The sequence below is a fragment of the Cydia strobilella genome, chromosome 6, assembly GCF_947568885.1.
Source record: "Cydia strobilella chromosome 6, ilCydStro3.1, whole genome shotgun sequence".
In the NCBI taxonomy this organism is placed as follows: domain Eukaryota; kingdom Metazoa; phylum Arthropoda; class Insecta; order Lepidoptera; family Tortricidae; genus Cydia; species Cydia strobilella.
Genome location: NC_086046.1, coordinates 10,034,857 through 10,060,918, shown reverse-complemented (window position 1 = coordinate 10,060,918; position 26,062 = coordinate 10,034,857). Strand labels below are relative to the sequence as shown.

Below are 26,062 nucleotides of genomic sequence, written 5' to 3'. Positions count from 1 at the left end.
CACCGCCCCGCCCCGATTCGAGTTACCTCGCCCCTCGACAGCAGATTGACGAGCTTTTGGCGAACGCTCAGTTCGGTTAACAACGCGATGACGGAACGTTCAAAATGCTGGTGTATTGTGCTATAGGGTACTTGACTACCAGTCAAATCCGTTTTATGGAATTTATATGAAACACTAGCATGTGACCTCACGATCAAATTACCTAATTGTTTTATACGGGTTTTAAAATAAAAATTATGTCTAAAAATAACTGCTGTCTACGTTTCTCTATTGATCTTCTGGTGCTTTATTTCTGGTGCTATAAAATAAACAAAAACAATAACTTACATTTAATAATGGCGCTTTGAGAGTCCAAGTACCTACGTACAAGAATATAAACCTACCTAGTGAATTGACAATAGGAGCGGAAGAAAACCTATACATTGCATTGTTTACATAATTCGATCGGGTTATTCAAGTGGGCCGGCGGCACATCGTGTCACTTCGGCCGGCCTCGGCTAGCTTCGGCTTCGCCTTCTCCGCGCGCCGCACGAGAGTCAGCCCTAAGCGACTTACTCTACTCACAAAATGACGCGTGTTCAGGTGCGCCGTTCACACATAGAAACGCAAATTATTTTTGATGTATGGCGTGTCCGCCGTGTGCCTCTACCATGGGTTACCTGTTAAGTTTAATTTAAGAAGTGTGTGTATTGATTGAAATACGATAAATAAATAAAATGGGTTACCTCAACCAATGCCACAGTAGCAAGGCAATATTCCAAAGCGTCGTCAAAGAGTCCTCAGCGCTAGATCGCACATCTCTCGCTATGTAATAGGGTATTTGACTACTAGTCAAATCAGTTTCTTTTTTCGATCTGTCAAAACGATTTTGCTTCTATGGAATTTATATGAAACACTAGCATGTGACGTCACAATCAAATTACCTACTCTTTATAGTTTTATACGGGATACAAAATAGAAATTGTGTCTAAAAATAATGTTTCTCCATTAATCTTTTGGTGCTTTCATAGAGTCAAATACCCTATAGTTCAGTTAATTTTTAGTATGTTTAGTGCGCTCAGGCAGGAGTAATACCTCAACAGGCGTCATGTTCGCGAGTCGCTCCTCCGACGAGTCGCGCTGCACGGTGGTGGTGCGACGGCCGCCGACCCGCACCCACAGCTCCCGCCGCGGCCCGTGCGCGGTGTCGCCGTTCTCCGTCGGCTGCCCACCTTCCGCTGCGGCCCGCCGCTTCCTTTCTGCGGCTTCGTACTGAAATATTATCTTACATAATATTGTGCCACCAATGTCACACAGGAGAATGATTTACGAACTTTATAAAGGTGGAATAACATATATCAGCACCGAGCCGCATTTTATATATGACAAATCGCTCGTTAATATGCGTTCGCATCGGAAAGCTGAAAGCATGCGTACGCATCTACATACTAACGAGCGATTTTGTATATATAAAATGCGGCTCGATGCTGATAGATGTGATTCTACCCTAGATAGAAGATTGAAGTCTAAGGCTTAGAACGCACTGCGATTAATTTCTTGCGGTTTCAGTCTATTAAGTGCGTGCGCTTATGAAGCATGCCGTGCGTTACACTTTTTGCGGTTCTGAAACCGCAAAAAAATAATCGCAGTGCGTTATCAGCCTAAGCGTAATTAAAGAGGAATTCGAAAGATACCCTGGAAGTAAAGATTAATGATAGTACTCATTAATCAATCTTTTCTATAGCTCAAGACTGTTAGTAAGGCACAGCGCTTTTTACTTATACCTAACCTAGCCTACCCAATAATCGTAAATAACTACGTACGAAAAATATAGGTACGGTGTATTCGGGTAATTTCGTATGTTGGATAATCCCGAAAATCAGATGAAAATCACCCTAAATCCCATCATAAATAATATGAGTCCCTTTTCAGAATCATCTGACTGTTTTCAACATTCACAATCCCGAACACACCTTAGGGCCGATACAGACGGACTGCAACTTGTATGGGAACTGCATACCGACTGCACGCCGACTGCACGCCAACTGCAACGTCGGCGTGTAGTTTCCATACAAGTTGCAGTCGGGTTGCAGTCCGTCTGTACCGACCCTTACTCTTACACTTTAATCTTTCTTCGCCTTTTTCTTATTACATGGTTCTCCATGGCGATACACTTACTTCTGTATTCAATGAATGTAAATAGGTATATAATAGTTCAAATTATACACTTACTTTTTTCCTATTTTCATCAAATAATGACAACAAACTTTCTCTTGCAGATGCAAACGGGTTCGACGACATTAAACTTCTCATATAATAGTAAACTGCATCTAATTTTCTCCTCTGAAATACAAATGTTTACGATATAGATGAATTGACCCACATACATCATAGTCATATTTTTTTAAATAAATAAGCAGTACTTACAGCATAAACCGCTAATATAGCTAACTGATTATATGGTCGCCCATTCTTTGGATTGATCTGTTGAGCTTTCGTATACCAAAATTTACTTTTAGCAAAATTATTAGTCTCATTGATTTGCTCCTTGTATCTCGTCAAATCGCCCAAGAAAATATACAGTTTTTGTACAGAGATTAAAGCTAGCCCGATGAAGCCGAGGCCTTTCGGTGGCACGACGTGGTTGTCGTTGATGAAATCGTCAGTATTAAATTTGTAGGTTTTTTCCAACAATTGAACGAGATTCTCGAAATAATCGTTTCCTTCTTCGATAATTATGTTTATTAGCTTTACTGCTTTAAGCTTGTCGTCAGGCGAAACCTGTGTTAAGTTTCTTCTTAATTTTTCTATGAAATTGTAATACAAAATTTTCCAAAAGTTGTGCTCTACGTTTTCAGCTTGACAGTATTTGAGGTCAGACATTAGAAGTTTCTTGAGGGCGTCTTGTAAAAATATCCTGAAAAAATAAAAAAGTTTAAGGTCATCTTCAAACAAACGAGGTTAAATAATTAACCCTTCGATAGCCACGGCTATCGTGTGAGGCGCGTCATCGTGACCCTTGTTGAAATGCACGAAGGTTGACATTGGGCTGTAGCCGCGCGCGTCACTTGACGTGTTTGACGGCGAAAGGGTTAAGAACCAACCGCAAATGGGAGATTGGCCCATCGAACGAAAGTTCCAATGACAAAACTAAAATCAAATTCCTCGAGTGAGCACTGAGCGCTCGCAACTGTTCCGAGTCGCAAATTATTCGGGCACTGACGCTGATACTTGAATAATTTACAGAAAGCTGAAATTCTCTTGACATCAGTCAGATCGCAGAGTCGTAAATCATCAAGCCAGCCGTCTCACTCACACTCATAGTTGTGTGGCAGCTTTCTCACTTTATTTTCATTGCACTACCGTCACATTAGAGCGTTTTCACATTGTCCGATCCGATGTACATCCAATGTAGGATCCTACATCCGCGTAGTCAGGCCGCGGGGCACCGTCTTTAGCGGTCACGCACACTTCAACAAACATTATGCCTACACAAACAAATATTAAGGGTCCGACAGCTGACGGGGACTCCGACATTAATGAAATTATCGGAAGCGCAATTCCGCTATCGGATGTCGGAAGGCGCCTATGAGAAAAACAGCTGCAGGAGAGTGCCATATGGCATCAAGTCCGCCTTCTTTGTGTTATAGTTTTTATTTACCTATAGTATCCGATATCGGATCGGGCAATATGAAAACGGTGTTATCCCTACAATGGTGGACTGTACCTAGTGTCGGCGACCTCGTGCCAGTGGTCGAGCGCCACGGGGCCGAGCAGCGAGTGCGCGTGCAGCACGGCGTCGGCGCGGTCCACCTGCTGCAGCAGCTGCCGGTGTCGCGCCCCGCGGGAATCGCCCGACTCGGTCCTGCCTCCGCACTCCGACATCCCTTTAAAGAAAATAAGTTTTTGACAAAAAAAAACATTTTTGGTACAAGCTTTTATCGCTGACTGTACTTTTTTCTACAGGCAACTAATACTCATCGAGACAATTCTAACAACCCCAAACACAATTCGTTTTCGTTTTTTATTACAGAGTTCCCGTGGCTACCACCTGTCTCCATCATATCAGCTCCCTGTTATCATAATATTGCATTGTCATCCGATTTACATATGTATGCAAAACTTCCGCTCAATCGGAAATCGGGAACTGAGTCAAATTTAGCATCCAAGATTTAACCCACACTAACAGGGCAAGTTAAGTAAAAGCGTGTAAAAAGCATTACATCAGAATAGAATCCTGTAGGTTGAAATGAATTTATAATTAGCTTCATGCATGATTTTTATTGGGTGTCATTCAATTCTACTTCCCGTGAGATTCAAATGTTTCTAATAAACTAATAAGCCTACTGTACAATAGACAGTAGGCTTATTAGAAACATTTGAATCTCACGAACTCTCTCTCATTCCAGGAACTTAAAAATTGCGAAAGTAAGTGGCGCACGCACCGCGAATACAAACGCCCCATTCAAAAAATCTCGCGCCCTGTGGCGTCACATCACACATGGATATAGCCAAAATGTATGCAAAATAAAGATGAAAATTAGTTTTTCGTTATTTAAGCCTTCTTTATAATAATAAACCTGCTATCTATTGTACGCCAGGAACATCCAAATTCCGAAAGTAAATGTGGTGCACGCGCCGTGAGTACAAACGCCCCATACAAAAAGCGCGCACCCTGTGACATCACATCACACACGGCTATGCCAAAATGTATGCAAAAGAATTATGGAACATAAGTTTTTCGTTATTCAAACCTTTAAAAAATGCGTTTAAGTATATAGTTGGCGTAAAAAAAACTCGTAAACATAATATATCTGTTAAAAGTGTTTAATATAGGTTGATAATGGGTATCGTATAAAAATAAATATTTTTTATTGGGTTACCTGCGCCCATTATTATTATCACACTCGTACATTATTTCAATTCAATTCACACACTTACCTCTTTCCATTCTTGAATTATTTTGTGTTGGACTTGTTTGTACAATAATTGGTTTGGATGGATTATGATAATCATACAGGGTTTTCTGATTTTCAACCGAGCCACCGCGACTGAAACAAATTATATATTTATTATTTTACAAGCCTTATTGACCTTAAGTCGAAGCATTCCACATCTACTAATAAAAGCCATCGATTTATCGACTCTTTAACACATGCAATGCCAACGACCCGCTAGGCGGTTTCTCAGTTCGTAGGCGATTTTCGCTACAAAGCGGAAAAAACGTGTAACTTCCGTGCGAATGTAGAGCAATGCTCACGCTGGCAGTGAATGTGTTAAATGTGGGTAACGTATGCGGAGTGGAATCTGAACAAAATTCAATGACGTATTAAATAAATAATATCGATACAAACGTTTTGTTTCCTATCGCTAGGCGTAACAATTACTTAAAGGTAAACACCTTAATTACAATTACGTATACCGTTTACAATAAAAAACCGCAGGCACTAAATATTACTGTGGGTAGGTGTCACTAATTTAGGCTATAAATTTTTAGCTATTTAAGCAGGAGCAGATACAGTTTTTAAAATTGATGTGCCAAGTCAAAATGTTTATCTGTCGGCGGACGATCATAAAATCAGGACGATCATGAAATTCTTAGGCATATCATGAAACATGAAAATGATTGTCTCGTTCCCTGAGTCGACTGGCATCTGAAGCAACCTAACGAACCTATCCTACCTATCTATTAGTTTAATGTGACTATGACTACCGTCAAAACATTACACAGGAACTTTACTATCGGCCTGATTTTACGATCGGTCGCCGACATATCTATTACGTGGCTACAGCTATTTAAAGTTATAAAACATACCTTTGGTCTTTAGGTAAATGAGAGCTTTGCGGCAATATTAACAGCCCCGGCTGCGAGGTCGACGTTTCCGATATGGATTTGTCAGACATGACGCTGTTTAGCCTGTTCCTTTGATGGGTGTTTTCAGGTGCTCTATAACAAAATGAAACATATAAAGTCTTCCTGTGACTTTGTCTGCGAAGAATTGGTATTTCTATTTACCACTTCCATAATAAATTCCCGCCCTTAAAGGATGATTTTCGGGATAAAACAACGTCCTCAGGATTCAACAAACTATCGCCTAGTATCGATCCGTACCAAATTTCATCCATATCGATTAAAGCATGAGGAGTCGACAGACAGAGAAACAGCCAGAGTAACTTTCGTATTTATAATATTAATATGGTAGTTTAACCTACCTTCTGGAAATGAATTAATAACAGAAAGTCAGCAAAAGATCAATAACGATTGGAGTCAGCGTATAGTAATCCATTGTACTCAAGCACTTGACATACTTAGATCCCCCAATGTTGAATTGGAAGGGCGTGAATGCGTTACTGGATCGCGACATTCATTTATAGTGTACGTTAAGAACAAAGAATCATATGTCTACATAACTACTTAAACTAAACAGCTATATGCGTGTGGCGCTAAGCTATCGACCCTTAGAATTTTATTCTTTTACCCAATGTACACTCAGCTGCAGAGTGTATTATGGCCACTTAATGAATGAATTCCATTCATAATGTGTCCATGCAGTTTTGCATCAGCTCGCTGTACGTTAAAAAAAAAACAAGTTTTGATTTTTTTCCTAATTAGAATGATTAAGACCATAGAAATATCTGCCGAGGAGTCTCGAACTCACTACTTCGGCAACTTTTTGCGCTAGGGTCAAGTTATTCGCAAGTAGTTAAAAGCATAATTAAATAAAAGAGAACGCAGTCTTACTTTTTTTTACTATTATTTATTTTATTGATGACTAATATAATTTTAAAATGTTTTCATGCTTACCTATGTGTACCTATGTGTTTTTGTTCGGCACTGTAAACTTGCATGTGATATCAAATAAATAAATCTAGTTACGTGTGCTTCTTGGACTCGAGTATCTCCTCCCGCCAGTTGGTGGTGGTGGGCTTGGGCGTGGCGGCGGGCGGCTCGGGCGCGGGCGGCGCGATGTTCTCGGCGTTGCGGCGGCGCCGGCCCGAGCGCTTGCCGGCGCGGCGCCGCCCGCCCCCGCCCCCGCCCCCGCCGCCGCCGCCGCCGCCCTCCGTCGGCGCAGGCGCGGGTCCGGGCGACGGCCGCCGCTCGATGCTGGGTGTGCGCGTGTGGCCCCACCCACCGTTTGACACTTTTTTCTGGAATATGAACTTACCGTGACACTAGCGTACTGAGAGAATAAATGTTATTAAATATTATAAGGACATTCTTACACAAATTGACTAAGTCCCACAGTAAGCTCAAGAAAGCTTGTATTGTGGGTACTCAGACAACGATATATATAATATACAAATTCTTAAATACATAGAAAACATCCATGACTCAGGAACAAATATCGGTGCTCATCACACAAATAAATGCCCTTACCGGGATTCGAACCCAGGACCATCGGCTTTATAGGCAGGGTCACTACTTTTCGAATCAAGTATCATTTTCTTTTCAGCTGTCCGAGTCCCATAGATACATGATTACATACCTTACGAACTAACATACCTATACATACAATAATAAAAATCTTAAAAGCTAAAAATCGTTTGGTCGACACACTGGAGTTGCAGGCATCCCATAGGCTCCGGTGAATGCTTACCATCAAGCGGGCCGAATGCTTGTTTGCCACCGACGTAGTATAAAAAAACAACAGTTTTCTGTCGCGTCGCCCTTTCCGGTGTAAGATTCAGCAAATTCCCACGGAACTGCCAAAATACTACCTACACCTTCAACTGGAAGTCCGCGCTTCGCGATTTTTTACAATTCCTAGTGCTTTAACTACAATATAATATAAAAAAACCGGCTAAGTGCGAGTCGGACTCGCGCACGAAGGGTTCCGTACCATTACGGAAAAAACAGCAAAAAAAATCACGTTTGTTGTATGGGAGCCCCATTTAAATATTTATATTATTCTGTTTTTAGTATTTGTTGTTATAGCGGCAACAGAAATACATCATCTGTGAAAATTTCAACTGTCTAGCTATCACGGTTCATAAGATACACAGACCTGCCTGGCCTGCCTGCCTGCGGCCTGGTGACAGACAGACGGACAGCGGACTTAGTAATAGGGTCCCGTTTTTACCCTTTGGTTACGGAACCCTAAAAAAGAATATGTGAATATTTCTAACTGTTTTTCCTTAAAAATACTAATACCAATCCGACCTCCCAGCGGTTCGCAAATCACATATTAAATATTTTGCATACAAGCGCACATGAAATATCTTCTTCCTCGATTTATCGATACCTCAACGGAAAATTACATAATTTTTTGTCCAATATTGGGATTTCGTGTTTATTCCTCCCAGAATGAGGAGCTCTTCAACTTACCAAATTTTATCAAACACTGACGAAAAAAAATCAAAATCGGCCCATTTACCTGATTATTCGACCATAGAGAGTTCTTAGAAACGGCGGCAGGGACTCTGAAACCGTCGTGGTCCCTCGGGCTGAGGGCGCGGTGCGCCGACACGTCCCGGCTGTTGCATTGCGATACTATCCTCCTGTGGATTTACGAAACACAATTACGTTTTTTTGTATGTACTACGTCGGTGGCAAACAAGCATACGGCCCAACTGATATTGAACGCCGCCTGGCAAGCTCGGCCGAATTGCACCTTCCCATACAAACGTAGTTCCGCTCTCACTTTAAAACTACGTGTTGGATTGTAATGAAACTTTGCACATACAATGACATGAGGTATATCTAGGTCTGAAATTAGTTTATATAGCTCTAGTTTATAAAACAATCGAAATAAAGCAAAAACAAGTTTTGTATGAAAAACTTTAATTCGCTGTATTTTTAGGGTTCCGTAACTTAAAAGGAAAAAACGGAACCCTTATAGGATCACTCGTGCGTCTGTCTGTCTGTCTGTCTGTCCGTCTGTCACAGCCTATTTTCTCCGAAACTACTGGACCAATTAAGTTGAAATTTGGTATAAATATGTAAGTTTGTGACCCAAAGACGGACATGTAACATAAACAAATTAATTTTAAACATGGGGGCCACTTTTGAGGGGTAAATGAGAAAATTAAAAATAAAGTTTTTCAAACTATATCGTGTTACATATCAAATGAAAGAGCTCATTGTGAGAATCTCAAATATATATATTTTATCATTTTAGGATAAACAGTTTAGAAGTTATTCAAGAAAATAGGCAAAAAATGACCATCCCCCCCCCCCTTTATCTCCGAAACTACTGGGTCTAAAATTTTGAAAAAAATACACAGAAAAGACCTTTACGTATAGGTCACAGGAAAACCTATTCGAAATGTGCAGTCAAGCGTGAGTCGGACTTAATTATTTAGTTTTTGATCCAACCCCTACCCCTAAGACATTTCACGCACGTTTCACATAAAAAATATATTGTTTAAGAGCCCTTATTCCCTGGAGCGTTCATCGATTTCACGAAATAACACTCAATAGATGGCGTTGACGCGCAGTACTTACGCGAGCGCCGGCAACTATAAAGCGTTTTGAACGCAGAGAAGAATAATCTTGATCGTTGTCGATTTCAATAGCAAGTAACATTATTTTTATTGTTATAGCCACTCTTTTATTTTATTTTATACTAGCTGTGCCCGCGGCTTCGCCTGCGTGGAATTCGGTCTGTGTCAGTAAGCGGCTAATTCACCCCTAATTTATCTCCCTGTCCCCTGGAGACAGAACTTAAAGTAAAGTTGACAGATGGATACGCTAGAGGACTGTAGTCCAGATAAAATATTTTACAATTAGGTACCTACCACCAAAGATAGATATAACTCCGTAATAGATGGATACAGTCTAAGGAAAAAACGTGCCTCGAAAATCACTAAAATTTGATTCTCGATCAGATGTCGCTACTACCTTTTGCCTACTCTCGTATAGAGGGCGTTGACGGTTTCGTTTGTTATTATTTAACATATTTAACGCATATCAGTGAAAGAACATGGGTCAAAATAATAAAAAATACAGTACCATTTTTGTATTTTTACGTCCTTGACTGTACCTATGCAAATCGGGTACACTATATAATTCCGAAATTTTTTATTTCGAATTTTAGAATGTCGAATTTTATCATTCCGATTTTTAAATGCTCGACCCATCAAAATTCCGACTGTCATAATTACGAATGATGAAAATCACATCATCATCATCATCATATACTTAAGAGTAAGTCTCTTGTCGGTGGAGCAATTTCCATGTTTCGCGGTCCTCTGCCTTCTCTTTGACAGCCTGATACGAATGAAAATCACGACGATTTATATTTCCGAAAACCCAAAAAGCCGAATATTGTAAATTCCGAAGTACATAATTCCGACTATAACAATTCCGATGGTGGCAAACACCGAATTTAACATTTACGATTTTCAAAATCACGAATTCGGAATTGCCTCTATTCCGAATTAACGTGATTCCTATTTTAAATATCCTAATTTTTTAATTTCCACTTTTCTGGCAACAGTTCGTTTTCTTGGGGGTCGCAGTTCTAACCTAACCTAACCCACTTTTCTGGCAACAGTTCGTTTTCTTGGGGGTCGCAATTCTAACCTAACCTAACCCACTTCTGGCAACAGTTCGTTTTCTTGGGGGTCGCAGTTCTAACCTAACCTAACCCACTTCTAGCAACAGTTCGGGTTCGGGTTATTTATGCCGAATTTTTATGCCAAAAATATTTTATGCCGAATTTAACATGATGCGGCACGACAGGTACCCGTAATAATTACTAAAACGTGAGTCTTCATTTGAATATCACGGATTTCATTTTTCCGATCTTGTAAAAAACCGAATTTCTGAATACCGAATTATTTTATTTCCGATCGGACAATGATTTTTCGGAATTTAGGAATTCGGAAAAAAATTTTTTTCGGAAAAGTGTAAAATCGGAACTTTAAGCTTTCTGTCAAGTGACAATCGGATTTTAAGTTTTCGGAAATAGCACATTCGTGATTTTATTCCATCGTGTTTTTAAAAATCGTAATTTTGATATTTCGGACTTATAAATAATCGGGATTATGAAGGTCGTGGTTATAAAAATCGGAAAAACGTATTTCGGAATATTTGGGTGTTCCCATCAAAATCATGTCATCCAAATCGGTCCTCCAGTCAAATCAGTCTAAGCATGACGCCGGCGGCGGGCAGCGTCTGCCCCTTTTTTTTGTTTTCGGAGTGGGAAATGCATCTGCCCATACGACTTGTTGATGGTCATAGCGAAGCAGACGCTCACAGGGACCTTTAGGCGCTTGAAGTGGAACGGGAAGTTGCTCGGAATGAAGGGGATACGCGGGATGAACACGGCTTCTCCGGCGCCACACTCCGTCAAGATCTGCGCCTACATATGTATTACGTACGATGTATTTGGGATCACAATCGAACTCGCGCTGGCTTGCCGTTTCAGCCGAAAGCGAAGCCTGCCTGGCTAGAGCGCCACTGAGTCTCACCGTGGTTTTTCTCAGACTCCTGAGACCGTGCCCCTTGTGGCCGCAATGCATTGCGAGAGTTTCGCGAAAGGTTCGATTTTTTTCGGGAAGGCATGGTAACGCGTTTAAGTCCCAAATCGTTTGACATTTACTGAAAAATGTTTTTTTTAAAGTACCCACCTTCGTGACCATTATTAAGAGGAAAGGGCACGGCCGCTTCTCCATGCAAACGCAGTCTCAATTTTTTTGGTTAATAAAAACTACCCTATGTTCTTCCACGGGACTCAAACTATCTCTATACCAAATTTTATCTAAATCGATTTAGCGGTTTAAGCGTAAAGAGAAATTAAAAAAAGTTTTTTCATATTTTTTGTGTTTTCACTCGGGAATGGTGTCATTTTGATATCATAAATGAATTCGGCATACCCGATTTATACAAAAACGATACCTAACTTGGCCTAGTAGCTAAAATTATATAGTAAGTAAGTAAGTAAGTAAATATTCTTTATTGCACCAAAATTATACATTTTACATACATGTAAAACTACAAAGAAATATTTAAAGAAAAAATAGAACCAGGTAACAACAGGCGGTCTTATCGCTAAAAAGCGATCTCTTCCAGACAACCTTTGGGTAGCAGGAAATGTAGAACTCATACAAAAGTCAACAGGTAGTGCAAAGAGCTAAATATGGAGACTATTAAACACAAACACACATACTACAATTACTACTTATACATATAAGTATTAAAACGAAACCTAACACACAAATAAATATACAATACAATATATATATATATATATATATATATATATATATAATATATTTATACAAGCATATATACAATATATAAAATGGCAACTTAAGGCAGAGATAGAAAGTATAGTTTTAGCTGATTTTTGAATATAGTTATCAAGATAAAGTTTTTAACCCCTTTTTCACCACCATGGGGGATGAATTTTTAAAAAACGCTGAAAGTACTTTTCTTGCTTTTTAATATAATAACGTTTTGCAAAGTTTTAAGTTCCTAGCTTAAAATAAAATTTGCACCCCAAGACAAACTTTCTTCCCCTTTCAACCCCCTGAGGGGTTAAATTTCCAAAAACGTCAAAATTAGTTTTTTTGTAATCGTCTATCATACCTTTCTAAGAAGTTTCAAAGCATTTGTAATGGATTCAAACTTTCAACCCCCTTTTAACCCTGTTAGGGCACGAATTCTTGAAAACGCTAAAATCACTTTTCCTGTATTATAATAATATGCCCATTATACAAAGTTTCAAGTAACGCACTCAAAACAAAAAAAAACAAACTTTCAACCTCTATTTCACCTCCTTAGGGGATGAATTTTTAAAAAAAGCTGAAATTAGTTTTCTTGTATTTCAATAATATATCTTCTTACGAAGTTTCAAATTGCTAGCTTAAAATAAATCTTGAACCCCATACAAACTTTTATCCCCTTTTTAACCCCCTTAGGGGTAAAATTTCTCAAATTTTTATAGCCTATAACCTGGCCTTGAATTTTTTGACAGATTAGTAAAGTTTTCATCAAAATCCGTTCAGCCGTTTTCATTAGTTGCGCGGTCAAATAAACAGACAAACAGATAAACAGACAAACAGATAAACAGACAAAAATTCTAAAAACTGTTGGAATGTGTTCTGTTATCGATTCTAAGTATCCCCAGCCAATTTTTTTTCGAATATCTTCCATGTACAGACTTTCGACCCTCTTCCGCTTTATTATATGTATAGATAGATGCATGGTAGTAGTAATTTCAGTTTATTATGTTAATAAAATATACATACTTGTACCCAGAGATGACCAGGGTGCCTAGCCAAGATGCCAACCGTTTAGGTACTTATAGTTTACATTAAAACCAATTCTGCAGCTGGCCTCTGAAATGGGTAATAGAAACGCGATCCGTATGTCTTTCGCTTTCCAAATGACCAGGGTGCCTAGCCAAGATGCCAACCGTTTACGCCCCGTAGCAAACGAAACGTAACTGTCTCTGTCGCACTAATATTGAAGAGTGATAGAGAGAGATTACGCTATTGTTCGCTTCGGAACGAACGACTGGAATCTTGGCTAGGCACTCGGGTTTAGTACCTACAGTTTACGTTAAAACCACGTAAAACCAAATCTGTAGCTGGCCACTGAAATGGGTAATAGAAACGCGTTCCGTATGTGTTTTGCTTTCCAGATAATCAGAGTACCTAGCCAAGATGCCAGTCGTTCGTTCCGTAGCGAACGATAGGGTAATCTCTCTCTATCACTCTTCCATATTAGTGCGACAGAGACGGTTGCGATTCGTTCGCTACGGAGCGTAAACGGTTGGCATCTTGGCTAGGCACCCTGGTCATCTGCAAAACGAAACACATACGGAACGCGTTTCTATTACCCATTACAGTGGCCAGCTATAGATTTGGTTTTAACGTAAACTATAATAGGTACCTAAACCTGGGTGCCTAGCCAAGATGCCAGTCGTTCGTTCCGCAGCGAACGATAGGGTAATCTCTCTCTATCACTCTTCCATATTAGTGCGACAGAGACGGTTGCGTTTCGTTCGCTACGGAGCGTAAACGTTGGTATCTTGGCTAGGCACCCTGGTCATCTGCAAAGCGAAACACATACGGAACGCGTTTCTATTACCCATTACAGTGGCCAGCTATAGATTTGGTTTTAATGTAAACTATAGGTACCTAAACCTGGGTGCCTAGCCAAGATGCCAGTCGTTCGTTCCGCAGCGAACGATAGGGTAATCTCTCTCTATCACTCTTCCATATTAGTGCGACAGAGACGGTTGCGTTTCGTTCGCTACGGAGCGTAAACAGTTTGCATCTTGGCTAGGCATCCTGGTCATCTGCAAAGCGAAACACATACGGAACGCGTTTCTATTACCCATTACAGTGGCCAGCTATAGATTTGGTTTTAATGTAAACTATAGGTACCTTAACCTGGGTGCCTAGCCAAGATGCCAGTCGTTCGTTCCGCAGCGAACGATAGGGTAATCTCTCTCTATCACTCTTCCATATTAGTGCGACAGAGACGGTTGCGTTTCGTTCGCTACGGAGCGTAAATAGTTGGCATCTTGGCTGGACACCCTGGCCATCTGGAAAGGGAAAGACATACGGAACGCGTTTCTACTACCCATTCAGAGGCCAGCTACAGATTTGGTTTTAATGTAGACTATAGGTACCTAAACAGTTGGCATTTTGGCTAGGCACCCTGGTCATCTGGAAAGCGAAAGACATAAGGAACGCGTTTCTACTACCCATTTTAGAGGCCAGCTACAGATTTGGTTTTAATGTAAATTATATTATAGATACCTAAACGGTTGGCATCTTGGCTAGGCACCTTGGTCATCTGGAAAGCGAAACACATACGGAACGCGTTTCTATTACCCATTACAGTGGCCAGCTATAGATTTGGTTTTAATGTAAACTATAGGTACCTAAACCTGGGTGCCTAGCCAAGATGCCAGTCTTTCGTTCCGCAGCGAACGATAGGGTAATCTCTCTCTATCACTCTTCCATATTAGTGCGACAGAGACGGTTGCGTTTCGTTCGCTACGGAGCGTAAACGGTTGGCATCTTGGCTGGACACCCTGGCCATCTGGAAAGGGAAAGACATACGGAACGCGTTTCTACTACCCATTCAGAGGCCAGCTACAGATTTGGTTTTAATGTAGACTATAGATACCTAAACGGTTGTCATTTTGGCTAGGCACCCTGGTCATCTGGAAAGCGAAAGACATAAGGAACGCGTTTCTACTACCCATTTTAGAGGCCAGCTACAGATTTGGTTTTAATGTAGATTATATTATAGATTGGCATCTTGGCTAGGCACCTTGGTCATCTGGAAAGGGAAAGACATACGGAACCCGTTTCTACTACCCATCCAGAGGCCAGCTACAGATTTGGTTTCAATGTAAACTATAGGTACCTAAACAGTTGGCATCTTGGCTAGGCACCCTGAACAGACCCGATCACCTAGGCGAAAAAATTTAATATTTGTGCTATAAAATGTACCTATGATTACATTGATCACCTAAGGATCAAGATTTTCTAATCGCATTATACACTTCTCGGAACTAGCTCGTTGGTTACGAACAAAGCAAACGCCTGACGATCGAGCACAGGTCCGTCCCCTAAGCGCTCTCGGCGGAGACTAAGCGCGCAGTGTCGGTGCAGCGTGATTTATACGTCTTTTAAAAGTATTTATATTTACGGGAAAATAGGTCCTATAGTTATGTTTTTTTTTATGGGTTCACATAAAGTTAGAGTTTGCTATAATATTATTTTGAGAGCAAAATATAAGTACAATTTGCGATAAAAAAAATATAATGCGACCCTGTTTTCACCGAAAAAATGAAGAAAACTCGGAAGGTATTTCATAATTTTTTTTAAATGAATATTTGATATTCAATCATTTCAGCCCCTCGTACAAGATATGGTGAATTGAATTGTAATCATTCATGTACCAAATGATTCTTGTTTACTGCAAAATTGGCAACCGAAACGACACTTCTCACTGCAAATTTTGAAAAATACTCCCAGGAAAACTCATTTATTTTAGGTTTAAAAAGAGAAAATGCAAACATTAACTATTTCAGCCGCTAGTTTAGGAAATTATCATTTAAGAACGTTAACAGTTTTTGAATAAATACTAATAGTTACGTCGTAATGTTGAATGAAAAAGGAAGCATTTTGCAAAATACGCTCGTTGTAGGAATAAGGCCTCTTAAATTGTGTAATCTACGGAACCCTTGGAACGCGAGTCCGACTCGCACTTGGCCGGTTTTTTTAACTATGGTTTCTGAAGTTACATAAACTAATTACAGATATAGATATACCTTATCCTATTGTACAAGATTTCAGAGCAATCTAGCAAGTCGTTTTAAAATGAGAGCGGAGCGTTGAGCTCTTTGGCAACCTTACTCACCGGCTGGAACACAACACTATGAGGAGGGTCTAGTGTTATTTGGCTGCGGTTTTCTGTAAGGTGGAGGTATTTCCGTAGAGCTCTGCTCTAGATCCGGAATGACATCCGCTGTGCTGTGCCCTACCACACAAAGCGAGATGACATTCACAGTGCCCATACCTCTCTTTTGGACGTAGTTTAAGGACATACCCGGGTCCGGGTTACTTGGTGAATGCTGGTCCAAAATAATAAACTATTCAGAACTGCTATATTCTGATGCTGGACAACTATAGTAGTCTGATAAACAAGTTTTGTCAGTAATAGTAAAATAACAAAACCATAAGTGATTCTCACACTGGAAGCGATTCGCACGTCGCTCCGATGTTTGAGCGAGACAACGCTTTGCGCGTATTATAGAGACATCCCGCTCGCACATCGGAACGACGTGCGAATCGCATCGAGTGTGATAACTACCATACCCATCCCTCTTTTTGGCGTTATAACACTAGGACATGAAAGTGGCAGTAAAATTATCTCTGCCTATGCTCCACACTGACAAACGACTCCTGCCCAAAATATAGTTCACTAGTCATGCCATTCCATTCATTCGATTTAGACACACTGCAATACTAGAAACGGCCGATCGCAACCGAGCTTGTCTGGCTTCCTTTATTTGCCACTCAGTCGCTCCTGCGTATTCGATCGAAAGAGTCGAATTAGAGGCAAATACACGAAATTTCGATTTTCGATATTGGTGGCAAGGGTTTGATCGTTCAAGTTAAAACTCCACATCTGTCCTGTGGGTGTAGTGGTGAACGCAAATCACTTTTTTAATCGCCTCTGTCCATCCATACCATACAGCCACCATCAAGCCTGACATACTCGTGAACGGGTGCTGTTTGTGGAGACCGGTCTGTTTGTTTACACGGGCTTCATGTTACGTTATAAGTACCTATGTAACTTTACTTTTGAGTGACATTAACGTGAGACACTTCATTCGGTTCTTGTCTGTTTGACTGATTTAATTTCATGTCTTTTTATTACTTATATAACAATTCAAGTCTTGGAGACCCTTTACACCTCTAAGGATAATTTGATCATCGTTTTTTAGGGTTCCGTACCTCAAAAGGAAAAAACGGAACCCTTATAGGATCACTCGTGCGTCTGTCTGTCACAGCCTATTTTCTCCGAAACTACTGGACCAATTAAGTTGAAATTTGGTACACATATGTAAGTTTGTGACCCACAGACGGACATGTAACGTAAACAAAAAATTTTAAACACGGGGGCCACTTTTGGGGGGTAAATGAGAAAAATAAATAAATAAAGTTTTTCAAACTATATCGTGTTACATATCAAATGAAAGAGCTCATTATGAGAATCTCAAATATATATTTTTTATAATTTTAGGATAAACAGTTTAGAAGTTATTTAAGAAAATAGGCAAAAAATTACCATTCCCCCCTCCGAAACTACTGGGTCAAAAATTTTGAAAGAAATACACAAAATAGATCTTTACCTTATAGATCACAGGAAAACCTATTAGAAATGTGCAGTCAAGCGTGAGTCGGACTTAATTACTTAATTTTTGATCCGACCCCTACGGGTTTTTTAAATACATTTCACTCACGTTTCACATAAAAAGTACATTATTTAAATTGTGTAATGTACGGAACCCTTGGAACGCGAGTCCGACTCGCACTTGGCCGGTTTTTTATTTTATATATTTTATCTCTGATACCTAGACTTTTACATCTCTAAACAATTTTAGTACTTGTTTGTATATTTTTTATTAGTTTTTTTTTGTGTAATTTGATATTTAGACTGGATACATCTCTGATCAAAGTATCTAATATTTTATTGATTCCATATTTGTAATTGTTTTTTGTAACTTTTGGTTAATTTTATTGCTTGTAAAAATTGACATGTAAAAGTGCCCGTGTGGCCTATTTGCTGAATAAATGTTTGATGTTTGATACCACTGCACTACTTTTCCACTTCAATTAACGCTTGATTTAAAAAAAAAACACCTTTTCTTGTGTGCGTTTTGTCGGCACCATCTGAATAGTGGATCAATGACATGTGACCTTTACCAGGCCCGTTATACCTACTACCTAGTACCTACCCCTCTAAGCGGACATTCCTCGCGGCCCATCTAATGTGCAATTAGCATTTTTATGTCTCATTGTTTGATTCAAAAAAATAATAATTCGAAAGTAATTAATAGTATTTTATACAATCGTGATATAATGGAGAGCTTTTCATTCGAGTACCGTGTTAAGGCCACGAAGCTGCTGAGTGGCCTTATTGGGTACGAGATTGAAAAGCTTGATTATATCACTATTGTATACAATACTTTTACTAAAGTCAACAAAAATAATAATTTAAACTAGTAGAATCATATAGGGAAACAAATCAAAAATATACAGCTAAGACACGAGAGCATCCGCAATACCTTCATACTCGTACGCGCCAAGGCCGCCAGGGCCCGGCGACACCTTCTCGTAACTCATGAGGCCCTGGTACTTGCTTCTTGCTAAATTCAATTTTTAGAGTTTTTTCTCGATTTTAGCTAGCTGTGATTGGTCAATTTCATTATAGTTGACTAAACCGTTTCGAAATGAATATTATAGTTGAGTTGGGAGCCAATACATTAAAAGTACCCAATTACTGTTTTGTATACGAAATCTTACAGTCAACGAGTAGAAAAAAACTAAAAATGCATAATTACCCTTCAGTACTCTGTTCCCTGCTGTACGACCTTAGAGATCTCCAATGATCCAAATCATCCCTGCTATTACCAATTGTCGAAGAGCGATTACTTTTGTAACTGTCTCTTCTTTCTCTGTCGCGATTCTTTACACTGGTCGTTATGGCTTCGTGCTGAATGCTCACGTTACTGTCCTTTCTATTTCGTTCTGCCTTTTTCTCCGAATTTCTTTGCCCTCTACTTGAACTTCTATAAGGAATAAATATTTATTATAACATCTTGAATATTATATTAATTATACATTCACCAAATCATCATACAAAAGTTTGATTTCTCCAAAATAGAAAATTGTATTAGATGGCATTTTTATATTTAATTTGTCGGCTCTTTATATTTTAACTTAAATGGTTTTATTTTATTTTATTTATTAACCAACTTTACATTTACAGTTAAACCAAACATGCAAGTTATGTGTTATAAACATATATGAACTTAAAATAATATGCTTATCACTAAATTAATTAATATCAAAGAGGATATAATAAGATAGAGCGGTACTGTCATAGTAAATTGTGTAACCAATGTAAATTCACTGCTATCTATCTATTATATACCTATATATAATAAGTATGTACAGATACTTTAAAACAAAAAATGAAGATTTATAAAAATACGTTAAAATGTATTTAAATATGGATAAATTATTTTTTTATTTGCAATAATTATTTTTAGTTCTTTAACGGATATGCGTTAACATTATAAATAACAAACGAAACCGTCAACGCCCTCTATACGAGAGTAGGCCAAAGCTAGTGGCGCCATCTGATCGAGAATCAAATTTTCGTGATTTTCGAGGCACGTTTTTTCCTTAGACTGTATCCATCTATTACGGAGTTATATCTATCTTTGTTAATATTAATAGTTGTGGGTGTGGATATTGATTCTAGGTAGCGGGCTGCTGTGGCTAGGAATTTCGGTTCTGATTGTGAGAATGGTGTATGAACTTCTCAAACTTTGAAAGGAATATGACAGCTGTAATTTTTTTTTAAACGTAATACTATGATTGAAAACCACACTAAAAAAAACACCTTTAATCCATAGAAACTTTAAGGTGTATAATTTTATATCAAAATGAAGTTATTTTATGAAATATGTTCTTTCAAAGCTTTTAAACCTGGATATGAGATTACCACCACTAATTTGCATTTAGAGAATAAATAAATAGTAATACAACAAACATAAATAATAATAAGTCTACAACTTTTGCTTTGCAAGGATTTGAAGACTATCCAAAGAATACAAACCTCTTGTCTCTTCTTCGGGATCTTCGCTTGGACTCCTTTGGCTCACTAGGTTTGACTTCCTGTGGCACTGTGGTTGGTTGTATGCTCTGAGAGAAACTAGTGGAGGTGTCACACATGTCGTCCAGTTTAATATTCTTCTCCACTTCCTCCGTCCAATCCTAGTTATTAATTAATAATTTGGCAATTATTAGGTTATTGTTACAAACCCATTTAGAATTAATTTATTGACAAATAGTATTAAAAATTAAGTAGCTAAGTATAATACAGTTGAGTGACAACATAAATATAAAGAATTACAATAACACCTATGAGACATATAGAAAAGAAACACATTTAAAACACATATTATAAGCAAAAACATCATATCATGCATGAGGAATGAGGAAGATTAGGTATAATATTCAACCAATTGTCATGTCATCATCATCAATTCAATCAATCAATCAAGACTTTAATGAGGTAAAAACCGGCCAAGTGCGAGTCGGACTCGCGCATGAAGGGTTCCATACCATTATCTATAAAAACGGCAAAAAAATCACGTTTGTTGTATGGGATGATTTATTACATTCTGTTTTTTAGTATTTGTTGTTATAGCGGCAAAGGACTTATAAGGTTGTTTCATCAATCAATAGACAACATCAATAGTAGAGATGGGCCGAACATGGAGTTTGCCAAATACGAATATTCGGCCGAATGTTCGGTTCAGATCTTATCGGACCGAATATTCGGCCGAATTATTCGGTTCATCTGTATAATTCTAATAAACCTTCGGAAACCGTTTCAATAACATGGCTGAAAAAAAGGTTTATTAGAAGATAAACAACTTCCTTGGCATTCTCAAGAAACAAACAGGTCAAACAAGGCAAGGGACACTTAAACAAATTTCCATATGGTCACAAAATAAAAACAGAATAAAAATTATTCGCCACTTTTAACCGAATAATTCGGCCGAATACGAACATTGGAGAACTTGCCGAATATGTAGAATACCGAATAGTCGGACCATCTCCAATCAATAGACATTATGAGAATTATAATTACCAAGTTTGTCATGTCAAGCAGATTTGATGAGCTGTGTGAAATAGCTTCAGTATCATCTTGCGTGTCAGAATCATGTTTCTGGTTCTCCTCATGGTAGGCAGTATTTCCATGGTTTGCTTTTATAATTCCATTTTTTGATGCTGCAATATAAATTATAGACATTTTTTATTGTAGCTGATTAAGTAGGTGTATGATATCAAAACAGGAAATGAAATTCTTCTGGCAGGAAGTAATAATATATGTTAACAATGTTAATTTGGAAAATACTAAAGTTATGTAATACAAATACCTCTCCCCCTAAACGTCATAAAAAATATTAACATTTGAAGTTGCAAAAATTGTTAAACTTTAAATGAAAATTTCTTACCATAATCATAAGAGCTTTTCTGGTTCAGTGTTTCCCTCTTATTGAGGTTTAGATCATCACTTGCACTCGGCTCACTCAAGTTCAGATATGAGTTGCTTGGGGTTGATCTTCTTGAATTTAGTACTTCATAGTTCTTTAAGTAAGAATTGATGAATTTTTCTCTGTCAAAGTTGTCATTGTCTCTGAGGCGCCCCCTGCCTCTTGAAGGCAGGGTTTGGGACCAGCTGGAGGTGGTGTTAGTATATGGGCCCTGATTATAGTTAGATTGTCCGGAATAATTTGAAAATTGCTTATTTTTTTGATCCATACTGTCAAAACTATGATGACCAGACTGTTCTAAAAACTTTTTCCTAAATCTTGGTGGTATGTTGTCTAGGTTTACCATGTACTTAGGACGAGATGAATCAGTAGCATATCCTGCTGAGTTGCGCCTGCCTGTAGGTGGTTTAGCCCCGGATCCTGATAGTTGCCGCCCTGCAGATGCCTCCATACTTCTACTATCCCTGTTTCTGTCAACATTTTTCACCTTATGGGCTGGATGTGTTGGTGACTGGGCCCTGGGTTCAGAGACTTGTCTATAATGTCTATTATAATTGATATCATTATTTGTACTGTCTTTGTTTTGATACTCTGCATATGATCTATCTCTCCTGGAGCCTCCCCTAGACCCTGATGCACTATTGAAGCCATGCTTATTGTCATGCTTATTCGACATTCTTCTATTCATATACTGACTAGAATTATTGTCACCCCGCATTGGCGCCTGGGTCTGTCGGTCCATATCATACCCTGACTCGCTGGACTTAGGCACGTACAGTTGTTGTTCAGGCTTCTTATGGCGGTTTATGTGCTCCCTGCCACTAGCGTTTATGTCTAAATCGTTAACAGAATTATGAGATCCGTAGTGACTTCGAGCTCTGGCCCCGTTTTCTACTTCGTATGAATCCATTTTTCCATCAAAACCATTACCAGATCGTCGCAACGGTCCACTGCCAGGTTTATACAGCTTTTGTTGTGGTTTACTTCTTCTGTACTCCTTACACTCATCATCCATAGCAATATTACTTAACCGTATATAATTGTTAGAAAAATAACATATTGAGATTAAATTAACAAATCTTGATAAAACATAATCGTTCTGGAATGAGAACAATAATTGCGAAGTTTTGAATGCTAACCCACTAAGGTTAGGTGTCTGGAAATGTCTACCTGAATATACACAGACTGTTATTAAAAACAACCAATTGTTTATTCAAGCGTATGCTTCACTGAAAAGTATGTATTTGTATAAAATGTAATTATTTAAGCAATACATGGACTAATTCACATTTATTGGGTTTATAGACGATGAAGGTGTTTTTCGATTGGACAAACGTTCAAAATTTACATGAATTATATTCATAGACAAGCAATTTTATTTCATTTTAATGCTGTAGCACATAAGTAAGGCTGGGCACAGACGCACGGAATTTTCCGTACGAAACGACATGTGCAAGCGAGACAGCGTTATGCATAGTCTGTGCTATGCATGTATAGAGCGACGTTTCGTTCAGACATGTCATTCCGTACGGAAACCGGGTAAAGAATCCGTGCGTCTGAGGCCAGCCTTAAGCTAACCGCATATCATATGTATGGCGCTGTCTCGCTTTCACATGTCCTTCCGTACGGCAAATTCCGTAACAGCCACCGCCACCGCATAATGATACTATAACTTTTCATATCATTATTCTCACTTCACGGTTTGTCATCAATTTATCATATCGAACCACGACATGAATACTGGTGTGGGAACACACTACACAAGTGAAGATACATCGATTCACTTGTGTAGTGTGTTCCCACACTGGCATTAGTTCTTTTTAATGATTTTTTTCTGCTAGCTACACTTGTATTATATGAAATGTCATTATGTCATCTTTCGATGGACTTATGTATGGATCATGTATGGATAGTATAGAAAGGATGCCAATCTCTTATGGCAGAATTGTTGCAAAAGTGACCGCTTTCAGCTTTAAATAATAGTTCCTAATCTCTCCGGTGACGCTAGTTAGGCTCTGGGACATGAGTATAACATTAACCATATAAGGCAACAAATAACCCGACCAAATTACGTAGGTTGTTTTGGTAGTATTTCGGTGTATGGTGGCGCCGCCTAATTACTGTTTTTTGATGGACACTTTTCATACATAGAGATTTGGCTCCTTTATATAGTCTCCATGGACTTATGGCTTATGGTCAATTGGTCATCTTCGCTTGTCTATGGCAAATTATACTACGCTTAGCTGTTCTTGATCTGTATTTCTTGACAATTTTTCCTTACTTGCATCTCGAAAATAGATCAAATTTATTACGTCAAACTATGTTTTCAACCTGCAATGGGTTCTGAACCCGTAGGTGACGTTTAATTAAATATAAATGTGATTATTTATATATTTAGGAATTTAAAACTTGTACATTTGTATAGTGATAAGTATAATATCCATATTTAAAAGTTTATTTTTACCAATAATTTTGTTGATGAATAAGATATAATGTCCTTCGAGTACTTACCCGTGGCCGAAGACGAAAATGAAGAGCCCATAGAACTACCAGTCGAAGAAGATGGAACGTTGATGCTAACAACTGTGTCCGCGCAATTCCCCGGTTGCTGCGGCCTCAAGTATCGCCATCCGGAAACGAGAAACAACCGAGGTATAAGATTAAGAGATGGCAGGCTTTACCCCCCTCCTGAAGGATGGGGTAATCACTTGTATATTTGCAGCTTTCCTAAAGAAAACAAAAGGAAATCGGGAGAAAGCTCCGAAACATCATCAGTCAAGAACAAGAGAAATGATAACTTATGCTCTGATTTAATAGTATTAGGGCTGCCATGGAAAGCAACTGAGCAAACTGTCAGAGAGTATTTTGAGAAATTTGGAGAAGTCCTGATGGCGCAATTGAAAAGAGATGCAAAGACGGGAATGTCTAAGGGTTTCGCCTTCATTAGATTCGCTTCTTACACTTCGCAAATGAGGGTGTTGGCCCAGAGGCACATGATAGATGGCCGCTGGTGTGATGTGCGAATACCAAACTCCAAGGAGGGTTCAGTCAACTCTATGCCCTGTAAAGTGTTTGTCGGCCGCTGCACTGAAGAATTAACAGCTAATGATTTAAGAGAGTATTTTTCTCAGTTTGGAGAAGTTACAGATGTTTTTATTCCAAAGCCATTTAGAGCGTTTAGTTTCATTACGTTTTTGGATCCAGAAGTAGCCCAAAGTTTGTGTGGTCAAGATCATATAATAAAAGGTGTGTCAGTGAATGTGTCTAATGCGTCCCCTAAGCAAAACAAGAGTGGCTCCAACCAGCGGAACTTGCCAAGTAGAAACTATGATGAAGGCCATATGCACTCGGCATCAAACAACAACTCTTGGAGCAGCAACCGTAGCATGGATATGGTGAACATGCAAGCACTTGGAATGTCTGCTCAGCATGGGCAGACTGGAGTAGCCGGTGGAGGCGGGCAGGGGCAAGGAGGAAGCATGCCGCTTGGTATGAGTGGACTCCCTGTAAACCAAGCATTGGTGGCAGCAGCACTGAACCAGGCAGCAGGTTGGGGCCTCATCAACAACATACCCTCTGGAGGGTCTGATCAAGGTGCTTTTGCCGGTCCGGGGTCCTCGGCACCGCCAGCTCCGCCCAACTTTCTCTCATGGATGCAACAAGGTAACTCAGCACAGGGACCTTCTAGTCAATGGGGACAGCGGCACCAGTCCCAGGGCCACTCGGTTTGATCCAATGTATGATTTGACAAGCTCATGATAATCTCTGTGATTGTAGCAACATTTAGATAATTGTCATTGGTATATGGGTTTTAGTCTGCTGCTGAGAGATGGTTTGTTTGTATCTTCATTGTTTGCTACTAATGTTATTTATTTCTAATGAAATTGCTTGTGTTTTGTTGAGTTTCTTCGTGGTTTCTTCAAATCCATAATATAATTAACCACCTCTTTGTCATAGGTCCTACACATGGTAAATGACATCAACAGTTATATCAATTGCTAATAACATATGGGGCATTTTCTATGAAAAGGGACCTTATTGTCGATGGCGCTTACGCCGCTCAGCGTCGCGCGGCATTGTATTTATATCGGAGCATCGTTATAATGGCGTAAGCGCCATCGACAATAAGGTCCCTTTTTATAGAAAATACCACATATATCCTTTACAACATATAGTAGTTGACATATTTTCATACTGAAGTTGGACAAAGGTTAGTGCTGGCCATTAGTTTATTTAATATAATGAATCCACATGTAATGTAAGATTCACGGTGTGTATCTGGATTGACTAATGAAGCTATGAGACTTCAT

General features: G+C 39.1%; 2 protein-coding genes across 2 annotated transcripts in view; one reads left to right on the top strand and one right to left on the bottom strand.

Moving 5' to 3' along the window:
• The window catches only part of LOC134742353 (telomerase-binding protein EST1A), a 70,866-nt gene extending 47,757 nt beyond the window's left edge, over positions 1–23,109 (bottom strand). The window contains exons 1-12 of the mRNA XM_063675413.1: positions 21,714–23,109; positions 21,347–21,486; positions 20,306–20,463; positions 19,023–19,250; positions 8,355–8,478; positions 6,857–7,128; positions 5,795–5,926; positions 4,921–5,030; positions 3,707–3,866; positions 2,407–2,896; positions 2,212–2,322; positions 1,075–1,251 (exon numbers count right to left, since the gene is read on the bottom strand). Of these exons, the coding sequence (XP_063531483.1) occupies positions 1,075–1,251; positions 2,212–2,322; positions 2,407–2,896; positions 3,707–3,866; positions 4,921–5,030; positions 5,795–5,926; positions 6,857–7,128; positions 8,355–8,478; positions 19,023–19,250; positions 20,306–20,463; positions 21,347–21,486; positions 21,714–22,767 (3,156 nt within the window). The 5' untranslated portion in view covers positions 22,768–23,109. The remainder of the gene's footprint in view (positions 1–1,074; positions 1,252–2,211; positions 2,323–2,406; positions 2,897–3,706; positions 3,867–4,920; positions 5,031–5,794; positions 5,927–6,856; positions 7,129–8,354; positions 8,479–19,022; positions 19,251–20,305; positions 20,464–21,346; positions 21,487–21,713) is intronic.
• A 916-nt stretch (positions 23,110–24,025) lies between these two features.
• Positions 24,026–25,765, top strand: LOC134742077 (TAR DNA-binding protein 43-like). Its single transcript, XM_063675009.1, has one exon. The coding sequence runs from the start codon at positions 24,245–24,247 to the stop codon at positions 25,481–25,483; it is 1,239 nt and encodes a 412-aa protein (XP_063531079.1). The 5' UTR covers positions 24,026–24,244; the 3' UTR covers positions 25,484–25,765.
• The last annotated feature ends 297 nt before the right edge of the window (positions 25,766–26,062 follow it).

Bases quoted from the DNA above. Each gene is read 5' to 3' on its own strand.
- LOC134742077 (XM_063675009.1), top strand. From the start codon at position 24,245: ATGTCCTTCGAGTACTTACCCGTGGCCGAAGACGAAAATGAAGAGCCC.